Source organism: Mus pahari, chromosome 9 (assembly GCF_900095145.1).
Source record: "Mus pahari chromosome 9, PAHARI_EIJ_v1.1, whole genome shotgun sequence".
Taxonomy (NCBI): Eukaryota; Metazoa; Chordata; class Mammalia; order Rodentia; family Muridae; genus Mus; species Mus pahari.
In genome coordinates this window covers 24,056,314-24,069,069 of record NC_034598.1, presented here as the reverse complement: position 1 = coordinate 24,069,069, position 12,756 = coordinate 24,056,314, and the positions used below count along the sequence as shown (strand labels likewise).

The 12,756-nt window shown below is 49.0% G+C and overlaps 1 protein-coding gene across 2 annotated transcripts in view; it reads left to right on the top strand.

The window, feature by feature from the left end:
- Positions 1 to 10,644, top strand: part of Edar (ectodysplasin A receptor) — a 74,431-nt gene extending 63,787 nt beyond the window's left edge. Inside the window, exons 6-12 of one of the 2 annotated variants that reach the window (XM_021205510.1) lie at positions 442 to 528; positions 2,030 to 2,155; positions 2,254 to 2,328; positions 2,596 to 2,668; positions 4,270 to 4,429; positions 5,401 to 5,461; positions 8,301 to 10,644. In XM_021205510.1, the coding sequence (XP_021061169.1) occupies positions 442 to 528; positions 2,030 to 2,155; positions 2,254 to 2,328; positions 2,596 to 2,668; positions 4,270 to 4,429; positions 5,401 to 5,461; positions 8,301 to 8,623 (905 nt within the window). In that variant the 3' untranslated portion in view covers positions 8,624 to 10,644. The remainder of the gene's footprint in view (positions 1 to 441; positions 529 to 2,029; positions 2,156 to 2,253; positions 2,329 to 2,595; positions 2,669 to 4,269; positions 4,430 to 5,400; positions 5,462 to 8,300) is intronic. The other variant, XM_029542436.1, reaches the window with a different exon arrangement.
- The last annotated feature ends 2,112 nt before the right edge of the window (positions 10,645 to 12,756 follow it).

Here is a 12,756-nt window from a genome sequence, read left to right as displayed (position 1 = left end):
AACTCACTTTGTAGACCAGGCTGGCCTCGAACTCAGAAATCCGCCTGCCTCTGCCTCCCGAGTGCTGGGATTAAAGGCGTGTGCCACCACGCCCGGCTCCTGATTGTTTTTATCAATTGAAAAACTCAAGTTTGACCTAAAGGGGGTTATGTATCAGAGAAAAAAAACAGATACTGTGATTTATCTGATAGCAAATCAGCTTCCGTTTTTCTTTTCTTTGACACTTTTTCTTTTCTCTCTGTTGTCTTTCTTTTCTTCTTGAGACAGAGTCTCTTTGTGTCAGAGTACTCTCCGGGGGAACAGTCAACGTTTCCTCTCTGCCCCACTCCCCGCAATACAGTCCAGAACTCCAGGCTGGCTCATTTCACTGCGGTGCCTTCTTTTCCAGCCTTTGAAGGTGACACTTTGCCAGGTCTCTGAGGTTCTCTCTTCTCCTCGCAGGTGTGGGAGCCACTTCCGGGGCTTCAGCTCACTCGTCCAGCACTTCTGGTGGCAGTACCTTGTCCCCCTTCCAGCATGCTCACAAAGGTGAGGAAGGCACCAGCTTTGGGTCTGAGAGTGAGGAGGGAGAGGGGAGTGTGAAGACAGGACCCTCTCCTCTTGTCACTTCCCTAATGTGACAGAATCACGTGATCGCTGCATGATCAGCTGCAGGACCTTGGTATAGAATTGCTACTCCATGGGTATCCTGCTACTCCAGCCACCTTGGCAGGGTGGGAGGTGACAGTCAGGAGCCAGTGTCAACAGTGATTCACACTTTTTTTTTTTAATTTAAACTTACTTATTTATTATTTATATGAGTACACTGTCGCTGTCTTCAGACACACCAGAAGAGGGCATCAGATCCCATTACAGATGGTTGTGAGCCACCATGTGGTTGCTGGGGATTGAACTCAGGACCTCTGGAAAAGCCATTTCTCCAGCCCTGATTCACACTTTTAATACTCATTTCCAATGACTTCTATTCTCCCTAGCTCATTAGAAATGGAAATGACGGTTGAGGGGCACTCTCCCTTCCCCCACCTCAGCGCAAGCTCTTGAATTTAGCTTATCCCTTCTCATACTCATAAAACTCATTGAGGAGTTGCTCTATGGTTTTAATTGCCATCTTATTCTTAAGCATGTTTGGGGTTGGGTCGCCATGAGGCTTGGGGTAACCTGTCAGTACTCAGCCTGCTACATCCTGACCCAAGGTATGAGGATGGTATGCAGTCATACCCACCTCTCTTCCCCCAGCACTTGGGAATAGCATGTAACTGAGAATAGTAAGACAAACATCACCCATCTCCTGCTCCCACAGTTATAAACACACCAGATAACATCAAGGAGTCTGAACGTCCTCAATGGGCTCTCAGCTCTGCACATCCTTCCGATGGCCCTGAGTGCCAGATGCCTGCCACTGCCTCTTTGGGTGGCAGGACGTTTGGATCCTGCTTCATGGGAACCAGATGTCCTGTTTAGTTATTTTGGAGAACTACGGGAAGGTTTCAGATAGTCCACACGTCCAAAGCTTCATCAGGGAACCACGCAAATAGCTCCAGGGATGAGCAGCAGCCCAGCAGCCCTGGAAACAGTAGGAGCTGCTGGGTCAGTTCAGCCCTCTTTACCCTGGGGCGCTTGTTAATACTCTGAAGAGGAGGTGCCAAGGAAAACCAAGCCAGGAATGTAACCTCTAGCCGGAGGGGTGGCCTTTTGCCTGAACTCCCAAGACAGATCCTCTTTCATGGGCTTCACGGGTCCTCATCTCTACCTTTCTCTCGGGATCTCAGGGTAGTGATGCTAAGAGTGAGCGCCCCAGGAATGACTTCTTGTTTCGCATCCTGCTCTTCCAAGTATAGTGCACAGACACCCAGTTGGCAGTGTGGGGGGAAGCTGATGAGGGCCCCTGACCTAGCAGCCAACACAGGGTTTGAGGGCCAGGTCCTTGGGCCAAGTATGATCCACGGAAGCATTCCTGTGATTGGCTCTCGTGGCAGCTTGGGGGAAGGGCCTGCAAACCCATTTATCCTCCTCTCCTTGATGCCAGCAGAGCTCTCAGGCCAAGGACACCTGGCCACCGCCCTGATTATTGCCATGTCTACGATCTTCATCATGGCCATTGCCATCGTCCTCATCATCATGTTCTACATCATGAAGACTAAGCCGTCAGCTCCAGGTGACATCCCTGCACCCATGACCCTAATCCAACACTCTGTCCCCTTCTCTGAGGGAGCCAGGGAGCTCATGCCGGCCTTTTTCTCTTTCTTCAAGCAGCCTGCTGTAGCAGTCCCCCAGGCAAGAGCGCAGAAGCCCCAGCTAACACACACGAGGAGAAAAAGGAGGCCCCAGGTCTGTACACATAGCCCACACTGCCCCATGAACAATATCCAGCATGAAGGTGGAGTATGTTCATCTTGTCCTCAAACCTTGCAGCCCGGCTTCCTGACCACCTCTGGTTCCAGGGCCCTTGGAGGGGGGGGGTAGTGTACCCACTTGTTCTGTCCCCAGGTGGGGACCTGGTCACCAAGGATGTCTACTGAAAAGGAAACGGGAAGGGAGATCCAAGTTCAGCACCACAAGCTGACTCTCGCCAACCCCCAACTTCCGTTCCTACAGACTGTGTGGTGACTTTTCCTGAGAATGGTGAATTCCAGAAGCTGACAGCAACACCCACAAAGACCCCAAAAAGGTATGTGGAACAGGGGCTCACCTACACTCACTACTAGGTTGAACAGCCCCGGTCAGTCCCAAGGATGGAGTTACCAGCTGGGTCCTTATAGGTCCTTGAGCAGGCAGGCAAGCTGTATCAGTGAGTGTCGTGGGTGCTGGTGCCTGGCCTAAGAATGTTCCAAGAATATTAGAGAGCAGCTTCCCACCAAAGGGGGCAATGTAAACCAGCATTGAATTTCTGTTTCCTCATTGACTACAGGAGCTGGGGCAGGTGTAAAACCTGCCTGCTATTCCCCGACTTGTCCATTCTCCCTGTTCCCAATCTCCCAGATGCCCTGAGCCCTCCACCCTTCTCTTCAAACTGAGGAGCCAATATGAATCACAGGATGCATACATGCCAGTCAGGTTATTTAGCTGCCAGCAGTGCTTACATTGCTTTAAAGCCAACAACCCCAGCCCCAGGCCTGAGACTGATCTTGCCACACCCCTAAGATGCCATCCCCACTTCCATAACTGGACCAAGATCACACACCAGTGATCAACAGAACTGGAACCAAAGCCCAGACTGTCAACCATCTATTAAGGGCTGGTGTAATACGCTTCTGAAGAAAGAGACTTACCTGACTGTATTTTAGCACATGTTCCAAACATTGGGCCGTAGAGCTTGCCTCTGCTTTAAAATCAACTGAGGAGAGAAGCCGTTTCCAGTTGTCTCCGTTGGGTAGTCATCTGGACTTGGTCCAGCAACAAAGCATACAAACTCCTTTCTGCTGAATCCTGCACTGTGGCCTTACAGACAAGTATGGGAAGGGCCCCATTTCCCCAGTGTTGGCCTTTGCAACTGGGGTGCAGAGTCCCCAAGTGTTGTTAAGACAGTTTCCAGAAGAGCAGAGTGCCAGACCCTCCTTCCTGACCCGAGACAGGATTGTCCCACAGTGACTCATGAATTCCTGCCAAGTCTTTCCTACTTGAGAATAAGGACTCCAGCTACCTGGATCGGGTCCAGGCAATTCGGAAGGGCAGCCTAGTGCATTAACCCATTTGGAAAATTCTAGTGCATGATCACCCACCCTGCCCACCATTAGGAGCTCTCTGTAGCTCCCACAAGTCTCATTCTAACACCAGGCCACACTAGTCAAGAGTGCACTTTTTGTGTGTGTGTTCTTAGTTACTCTAGAAGCCTGGCATGAATTGGATCCCAGCCATCTAAGCTCAGTAACTTAACATGAAGACCCATGGCTGTGCTTGTCTTGCTGGGATCAAGTGCACGAATCTAGAACATACTCCGTGAATCTTTACCAAGCATCTGTGGTGTCAGACAGTGTGGAGAGATGTCTAGGTGCAGCCCTTGGTCATGTCCCCAGCCTCTCAGAACCCACAGCCTCTTGGGAACCCCATGCAGACAGCTATAGGCCACTCAGTACCAGAATTGCTTGTTTGTCAGGAAACAGGATGTGCCTTTCTTAGCTCATGTCTCCATACACAGAGCTCATAATGTGTAGCAAGTGCTTAAGGAATACGGCAGTGTGCCGTGCTGCCCGTACCTGGGTAACAGATCGGTGCTGGGACAGCTCATCTGGATCGGAGCTTCACTGAGAGGTGTCCTGGTTGTTTCCACAGTGAGAATGACGCCTCCTCTGAGAACGAGCAGTTGCTAAGTCGCAGTGTGGACAGTGATGAAGAGCCAGCCCCGGACAAGCAGGGGTCCCCGGAGCTATGTCTGCTGTCGCTGGTTCACCTGGCCAGGGAGAAGTCTGTAACCAGTAACAAGTCTGCTGGGGTGAGGCCCTGGGAACACCGCCTAGGGTACACTAGTGCAGTGACTTACAGCCATCAGACAGGACACCCTTATGCAATTGTGTATATCTGTGGGTTCTATGAGTTGATTAAACATACATATAAAAAAGAAAATGGTACTAAAGATGCATGCTTCTTATTGTAATTAATCTGTAAACCACACAATGTAATAACTATTTGTATAATGGTCCATGTGTTAGTTGAAATAACTTGAAAATGATTTAAAGTACATGGGAAGATGTGAATAGGATCTATGCAAATAGATATTTTACATAGGCGTCTTGAGTAACCATAGGCTACTCAATATGCTAAATATATATACTAATATACTAAATGTAAACACATGTGCATACACATATATATTTCTCTTACGTAGCAACAGACTCATTTGTACAAATTATCTAGAAGGTTTTATCACTAAAGCATGCTATGCCTGTGGCACAGAGTGTGCTCTGAGGCCCCGGCATACAGTCCTTCTTTAGTCTGTGCCTTGGGCAAGCCAGCCAAGCCTTGTGGCAAGCATTGTTGGTAGTAAAGAAAATTCCCACTGAAATCCTGGATCTGTCCTGGTCCTGTTCTCTAGGTGCAGTGCGCTAAAAGAACCTGGAATCTGCTACCTGCCACAGGCATGGGCTCTTTCACCCAGGGCCACTCATTGCCTAGCCTTGCCCTGTGCTTTCTGCCCTAAAAAGGAGAGTCTTCCATAGCTCTGCCAGCCTCTGCATGCATGGCTGCCCTGGTGGCCATTCTTCTAAACATACCAAGGACAGCTCTAACATCGGTGTCCCCTTTAACACAAATGGCAGCCCTGGTGCACACAAGGGGGGGTTGCATGGAAACCTAGGGACACTCTTCCGCTTGATAACTTTGGGTTGTTTCTGTGTAAGGTCTTAGCACAGATTGGAGTCTTTCCCTCTTTCTGGAGATGAACATTGTCTTACTTGTTCTTTATAGATCCAGAGCCGGAGGAAAAAGATATTGGATGTGTATGCCAACGTGTGTGGTGTTGTTGAAGGTAAGGACTAGAGAACCATTTAGAGCTGGATGTGCTGCTGCATACCTTTAACCCTAGAACTGAAGGTGTGGTGCACTCCTGTAAATGTATATTCCAGCACTTGAGAGGCAGAGGCAGTTACATCTCAGTGAGTTTGAGGCCAGCCTGGTCTACATAGTGAGTTCCAGACCTGCCAAGGACTCTGTCTTAAACAAACAAACAACAAAAAGAAAGAGCCTTTTAGGGCTCCCTCCCAACCCCACTGACCCAAAGCCAGGCATGGAAAGGGGCTCCTGAGTGAAGAATTGAGGACATTCATCCATATCTGATGGGGGTTGTCAGAATGGCTAAGTAAACTGACTTCTGATGTGGAGGGAAAGGAAATTTGGTTCCTGGTTTAGGCTGAAGTACCCCATAGTGCTCCCCTCGCAGGACAAGCAATAGCCCAGTGTGTGTGTTGATGGGGACACAATGAAGGGGCCCCATAGTTCCTGTGCCTGTGCCTATATCAGTACTGTCATCACGGAAACGTCTGATGGCACCCAGTAGTCAGTGCCAATGGGTGCACATTCTAAGAAGCACATAGGTTTGAGATTTTGTCTTTGGGTCAATAGTGGCTGTACAAACACAAACAAAGGTGGTTATGGCATCAGTAGATAGACCTACAGATCTAGAGTTCGCTGTCATTGACGGAAACATTGTCATATAAGGGATGGCTATGCCTAGAAGCTGTTATCTTCCCTCTTGAGCTTCACAAGGCAGGAGGGATCTCCCCTCCTTCCAGAGCAGCCACAGGAGCAGCAAGTTCAGGCCGCCTTAAGCAGGCAGGTAAGAAGCAACTGGGTAAGAAGCATGAACATTCCAGTCACTAATCCTCCTACATGCTACAAAGTCCAGGCCCTAAATTAATTTCTATTCATCCTGGAAGTAAACTCACTGCTGAGGTCAGGGGACTTTCCAGCCTCATGCCTTGCTGGCTGGCATCTCTCCATGGATCTCTGACCTGGTTGAACCTTGGGACTGAAGAGAGTCACATGCCACCACTCATGTCCCATGTGGGAGAGGTGCAGACCCTAAGCCGGGGCAGACTGGTTAGATGCTCTGTTTGGCCTGTAGTAACCACTGAGCAGGAATTTCAGGGCCAAGAATTCTTCTTGGCTGCCTTCAGAAACCTGGCATGGCTCCACAAGTGCATGCCTGGTCAGCCTGCTCCATCAAGCTTGGCATGGTGGGTGCTATCGGCTGCCCAGAAGAGTCTGGTCTGGGAGTTACATTCCAGCAACCCCAAATCTTTTCTCTCTTCCAAAGAATGTCTTGGCTTTGAAAGATCAAACCCACGGGACTGTGGCTTTCAACTTAATTGAAAACTTCAACCATAAGAAGAGCCCTCTCCAGTGGGTCCTGTAGGGTGGAAGCTTCAAGCCTGTGCCCTCAGGTGCTCCTTGACAGCCCAGGCATGTGTGCCTCCTAATGCCACAGTAATAAGATGCAGCCAAGCCTGAGTCTCTAAAGCCAGTATGGCTTGGCTCCCAAGACCATTAGAGTCACATGAAGACCTTAATACTCACTACCTCTGCCTACCCAACCTGCGCTACCTTCCTCAAGATCCTAATGTGTTTATTATGACACCAAAATCCACCCGTTATTTTAAAGTTTTTTATTGCAATATTCTTCCCACCCACCCCATGACAAAGTTCTCTGTGTAATAGTCCTGGTTTTCCTGGACTGTAGACAAGGCTGGCCTTAAACTCAAGGGATCTGCCTGCATCTGCCTCCCAAGTGCTGGGATTAAAGGTGTGCACCACCATCTCGCTTATGATATTCTTACCACTTGGTAAGGTAATAGGACAAAGCCTGGGTGCACTTCTCCGAGATTCTCCTGATGGTAACAGCCCACAACACCCATAAAAATCACAACCAAGATGCTGATGTTAACACAGTAGACAGAGAGCCCCTCTACCCCCACAGGGGAGTCTCCTGTTCTCCAGCCCCCTAGTGCAGCCCCATCAACCATCAATCTGCTTGCCTTTGCTATAATGTTGTTATTTCGAGAGTATTAAAGTCAAATTGGGGGCTGGAGAGAGGGCTCAGTCCTAAAGAGCACTGGCTATTCTGCAGAGAACCTGGATTCAATTCCCAGCACCCATGTGGCAGGTGACAACCATCTGTTAACTCTAGTTCCAGAGGGTCTGACACCTCTGTGGACATTGTATGTGCATGGTACACAAACATGCTTGTAGGCAAACACCCATATGTACAAGATCCGTGTTTTAAAAATACTTTTGAAAGTTGATTTATACAGTATACACTCAGTGGTAAGTGGTTTCACACACCAGAATTCAGTAGAGAGTCCTTTGGGTTGCTCTGTGCGGCAGTGTCATGGCAGTCTTTGAGTAGATTTTTTGAAATTTCTGCATAGTTGATTGGCCTATGCACACAAGGGTAGTTTTATCCCTTTCTAATCTCTGTGTACTTTTCCTTTTCTGCCTTCTCTGCTTTGGCATGATGTCTCAGATGAGCAGCTCTGTGAGCAGAGCCTTGGTCCTGACCTCAGTTTATAGCAGTGTACTAGCTCTGGACTTAACATCAAAGTCACACTGACATCCCTAGAATAAATGTCACTTGTAGTAAATAATTCTCCGTTCTATTGTTGAATTCTCTTTGTAAATATTTTTGTTAAGAGTATTGGTCTTGGTCTAGTTTTGATATCAGATTGGGAAATACTTCCTTCTTTTCTATTTTCTGGACGAGACTATCCAGGACTTCCATTAATTCTTTTTTAAGTACTTACTCTATGTTTACTATTGCGTTCCCACTGAACTTCCACCTGTGACATGTAATTCTGACCAATTCCTCTTAGGTCTCAGCCCCACGGAGTTGCCATTTGACTGCCTTGAGAAGACAAGCCGAATGCTCAGCTCTACATACAACTCTGAGAAGGCAGTCGTGAAAACGTGGCGCCACCTTGCCGAGAGCTTTGGACTGAAGAGGGATGAGATTGGGGGCATGACTGATGGCATGCAGCTCTTTGACCGCATCAGTACCGCGGGCTACAGCATCCCAGAGCTGCTCACAAAGTTGGTGCAGATCGAGCGGCTGGATGCTGTGGAGTCCTTGTGTGCAGACATATTGGAGTGGGCCGGGGTTGTACCACCTGCCTCCCCACCCTCAGCTGCGTCCTGAAGAGTTTGTCTTGGACTGTCTTCCCTGGGACCAGCTGGGGATCTGATGAAGCCACGACCTACAGCTGTGAGTGATGCTATCGGACTGCCCAACTCAAGGCATTTCCTGGTGGGTCACTGTATTCCTTAGGTTGCCCTAAGGAGCCCATTGAGCACTCAAATGAACCAAACCATGTGGGGAGGACACAGGTGAAGAATCTGACCCTGTCTTTTAAGGAGGCACTTAGTGAGAGATGGGGGCATGGTATAGACCATGTTACCAAAACATCACGCAGGCAAATGAAGGGATGCTTAAAAAAAAAAAAAAAAAGTAGCAAAAGTTATAGGAGTCTCAAGGGGTTGAAAATGGAGCATCCTAAGGAAGAAAATAGCTTCAAGGTTCTAGTAAAAACGGTTACAAAGTACAGACATCCCACATCCTGCATGGCCTCACACAGAGCATGGTTTGTTGGCATGCCCTATGGTTTCAGGGGTAACTTGACCTGTGTTTGCAGTCACCCACCATGGTACAAGCCTTGCAGTCACTAGTGGAAGAACTCACTGTGTGTCCCTGACACACAAGGTGTGTCTGTCCAGCCACAAGTGGGCAGATCTGGCCTCCGGCACTGCTCGAAGGTACAGCAGTTACAATGTCAGGCTGATTTTGCTTCCAAGGGACGCGTGTCCTATCTAGAGAGGGAAATGGTGACTTGCTCAGAGTTTGACCATGCCTGGGTGAGTGAGTTCAGACACTGCATCCTGAACCAGTGAGGGATGGTGCAGCCCCGGGACGCAGTACAGAGCTGGGGTCTGGGGTCCTGGGCCCCGGGGGAGTCATCCAAAGTGGCTGTCTCTTCCTCCAGACGTGGTTGGTCTGTAGTCAGGAAAGTTGAGGCTCGGGTGAGCGACAGTGAGTGAAAGAAAATGGAGGGAGAAGAGGAGAGGCCAGAGGAGCCTCCCTGGGGTAAATACAGTGTGGGTGGCCACGCAAAATGAGAGTCAAGGGAAACTAAGCCGCCATTCTCATGTAAGGGCAACTGTAGGACTGAGCATTTACAGGGCTCATAAACAGCCATTGCTCTTGGCAGATTCTCTTACTGCACCTGTAACTGCCAGGAAATGGGAGCCAAGGAAACTTCCCCGGCAGGGGGTTAATGCCAAGGTGGCTGCTGGGCTCCCTCCCGGAGCTGACTGCAGAGAATGCTTCCTTTCAGAAAAGCCTCTGGCTTAGAAGGCTGTTGGATTTTTTTGTTTTACAAGGCCTGTGACTGAACAAAGGCTTTGGAGAAGAATCAGTGGTGTGTTTAAAACCATCATGCCATTTCCCATCACTGAATATAGACCATACTGTGAGAGGACTGTAATTAGGTCCTGAATTTTTAATATGATCATTTTCCTGTGTCTGTCTGTGCTGGGTTTTTTTTTTCAGAAGGCATTTACTCTATCCTACAAGTTAAAATAGTCTGCTTAATTGTCCTTTTAATTCCTGAGATCCTGCAGTGTCCCTTACCCCTGGTCTTCCATAACGATGCTGCGATTCCCCTTAATTAGACTTGTAAATGTCACGTGTGATGAGTGAGCAGGTCCAGGACAGCAGGCTCTTCTCCTCCAGCTGTCATTGTGCTGAAGATTGGGCAGCTGCAGCCAGCAGTGTGGGCTGCCCTCCATTCACCCTACTAGGTTTCAAGGCCTGAGGCAGCCAGCATCCTTGCTGTTCCCTTGACTCCCCACTTGCTGCTTTAGGGGAGCCAGTCCCTTGTCATTTACTTTACTTGGCAATAAATCCAGGAAGGGTTGGCTTCAGGGTGCTTTGCCAACCAACAAGACCACAGTGACTCTTGCTGACCAATGCTGGAACTCCACACTGCCATGTTTGTCTGGAGACTGTCATTATTTTTTCAGTACTTAAAGGTATTTAGTAAACACCTGAGCTAGGTCTGAGGGCCTAAGCCAGTGAAGTGTTAATTGTGAATATTTTATATAATTCTGATTATGTAACTTATTATATTTTTATAAGCTCAATAAACATATTGATAAAAAGGAGACCTACAGACTGGCACCCTGTGAACTCTTACGAGTGTGGCAGTATGAGTGGAAGTGAATGAATGTCACTGGTTGATGTATTGTGTATGATGAGACTATGGGGTTGTGGCCATCCATAATTGAGGTATGTAACATGTTAGAGCAGGGAGGTGTTTGCTAATAGGGGACACATAACAGAAATGTATGGGGAACGTGAAGACAACATGGGGTACTCTTTTCCATGTTGCCACCATCAGTTAAAAACTCACTCTGTCGCTGTCCCAAATTCAGTGTCTTGGAGCATAGTCATTTCTCAGTCTAGCTTTGGGGTCAGTAAGGGCCAGTGGTGTCAGCTTGCCCAGACATGACCAGGTCTCTGTCTGCTGGACAACCTTGAGAAGGGCCGCTCTGCTCCATCATCCTTCATCCTCTCCATCCTTCTTCATCCTCTCCATCATCCTTCATCCTCTCTATCATCCTTCATCCTCTCCATCATCCTTCATCCTCTCCATCAATCATCCTTCATCTTCTCCATCATCTATCATCCTTCATCCTCTCCATCATCCTTCATCCTCTCTATCATTCATCATCCTCTCCATCATCCATCATCCTTCATCCTCTCCATCCTTCTTCATCCTCTCCATTATCCTTCTTCATCCTCTCCATTATCCTTCATCCTCTCCATCAAGTTCATCCTCTTCCACAAACCAACTGGAGAGCCTGAGCTGACACGAAGCTCATCATGGCAAGGCCAGAAGTTAAGAGCAGGTTGGAGGCCATCTGACGCTTTGACCTCAGAACTGGCTCCCTGTCATTTCTGGCTCATCCTATTGGCAAAGCAAACCAATTGTCCAGATGCAGAGACAAGAGTAAGAAAGGAGAGACTACCCCAGTGCAGGAGGAGGGGCGGAATAGCAAAGAGCATGGGAAGTAAGACTGTGTTAATTAGCCCCCAGCGCTGAACAGCCATGGCTGAGCTGTAGACATCCTCTGGGTACTTAGAGTTGGAGAATGGCTCAGTACACGAGTACAAAACTGAGCTGGGCATGGTGGCGCACACCTTTAATCCCAGCATTTGGGAGGCAGAGGCAGGTGGATTTCTGAGTTTGAGGACAGTCTGGTCTACAAAGTAAGTTCCAGGACAGCCAGGGCTATACAGAGAAACCCTGTCTCTAAAAACAAAAAACAAAAACAAACAAACAAAAAAGAGTACAAAACTGGTCTGGGGTCTGAATTCTCCAAAACATCAGGAATTGTTGTTTCCCTTGATGACATTAACTTCTAAAATCCTAGTGTGGAGATAAGAAAGGGAAGAAAGGGAAGAGATGGTTAAATCTATTTGCCTGTGGTTGTTACCCTGAACATATTACATCACATGTTCCACAAACATCTCAAGGTTCTAAGGATGCAGGTTGCTGGTGTTCCTGAGTGCTGGTGATTGATTCTGTCTGCTGTGCTCCTGTCTGCTGTGCTCCTGAGTGCTGGTGCTCCTGTGTGCTGGTGCTCCTGTGTGCTATGCTCCTGTGTGCTGGTGCTCCTGTGTGCTGGTGCTCCCGTGTGCTGGTGATCCTGTGTGCTGGTGCTCCTGAGTGCTGTGCTCCTGTGTGCTGGTGCTCCTGTGTGCTGGTGCTCCTGTGTGCTGGTGCTCCTGTGTGCTATGCTCCTGTGTGCTGGTGCTCCTGTGTGCTGTGCTCCTGTGTGCTGGTGCTCCCGTGTGCTGGTGATCCTGTGTGCTGGTGCTCCTGAGTGCTGTGCTCCTGTGTGCTGGTGCTCCTGTGTGCTCTGCTCCTGTGTGCTCTGCTTCTGTGTGCTGGTGCTCCTGTGTGCTGTGCTCCTGTGTGCTGGTGCTCCTGTGTGCTGTGCTTCTGTGTGCTGGTGCTCCTGCGTGCTGGTGCTCCTGGTATATCCTGTTGGTGCTCCTGTGTGCTGGTGCTCCTGAGTGCTGTGCTCCTGCGTGCTGGTGCTCCTGCATGCTGGTGCTCCTGCGTGCTGGTGCTCCTGCGTGCTGGTGCTCCTGCGTGCTGGTGCTCCTGTGTGCTGGTGCTCCTGCGTGCTGGTGCTCCTGCGTGCTGGTGCTCCTGTGTCACTGGTATTCCTGGTATATCCTGTTGGTGCTCCTGTGTGCTGGTGCTT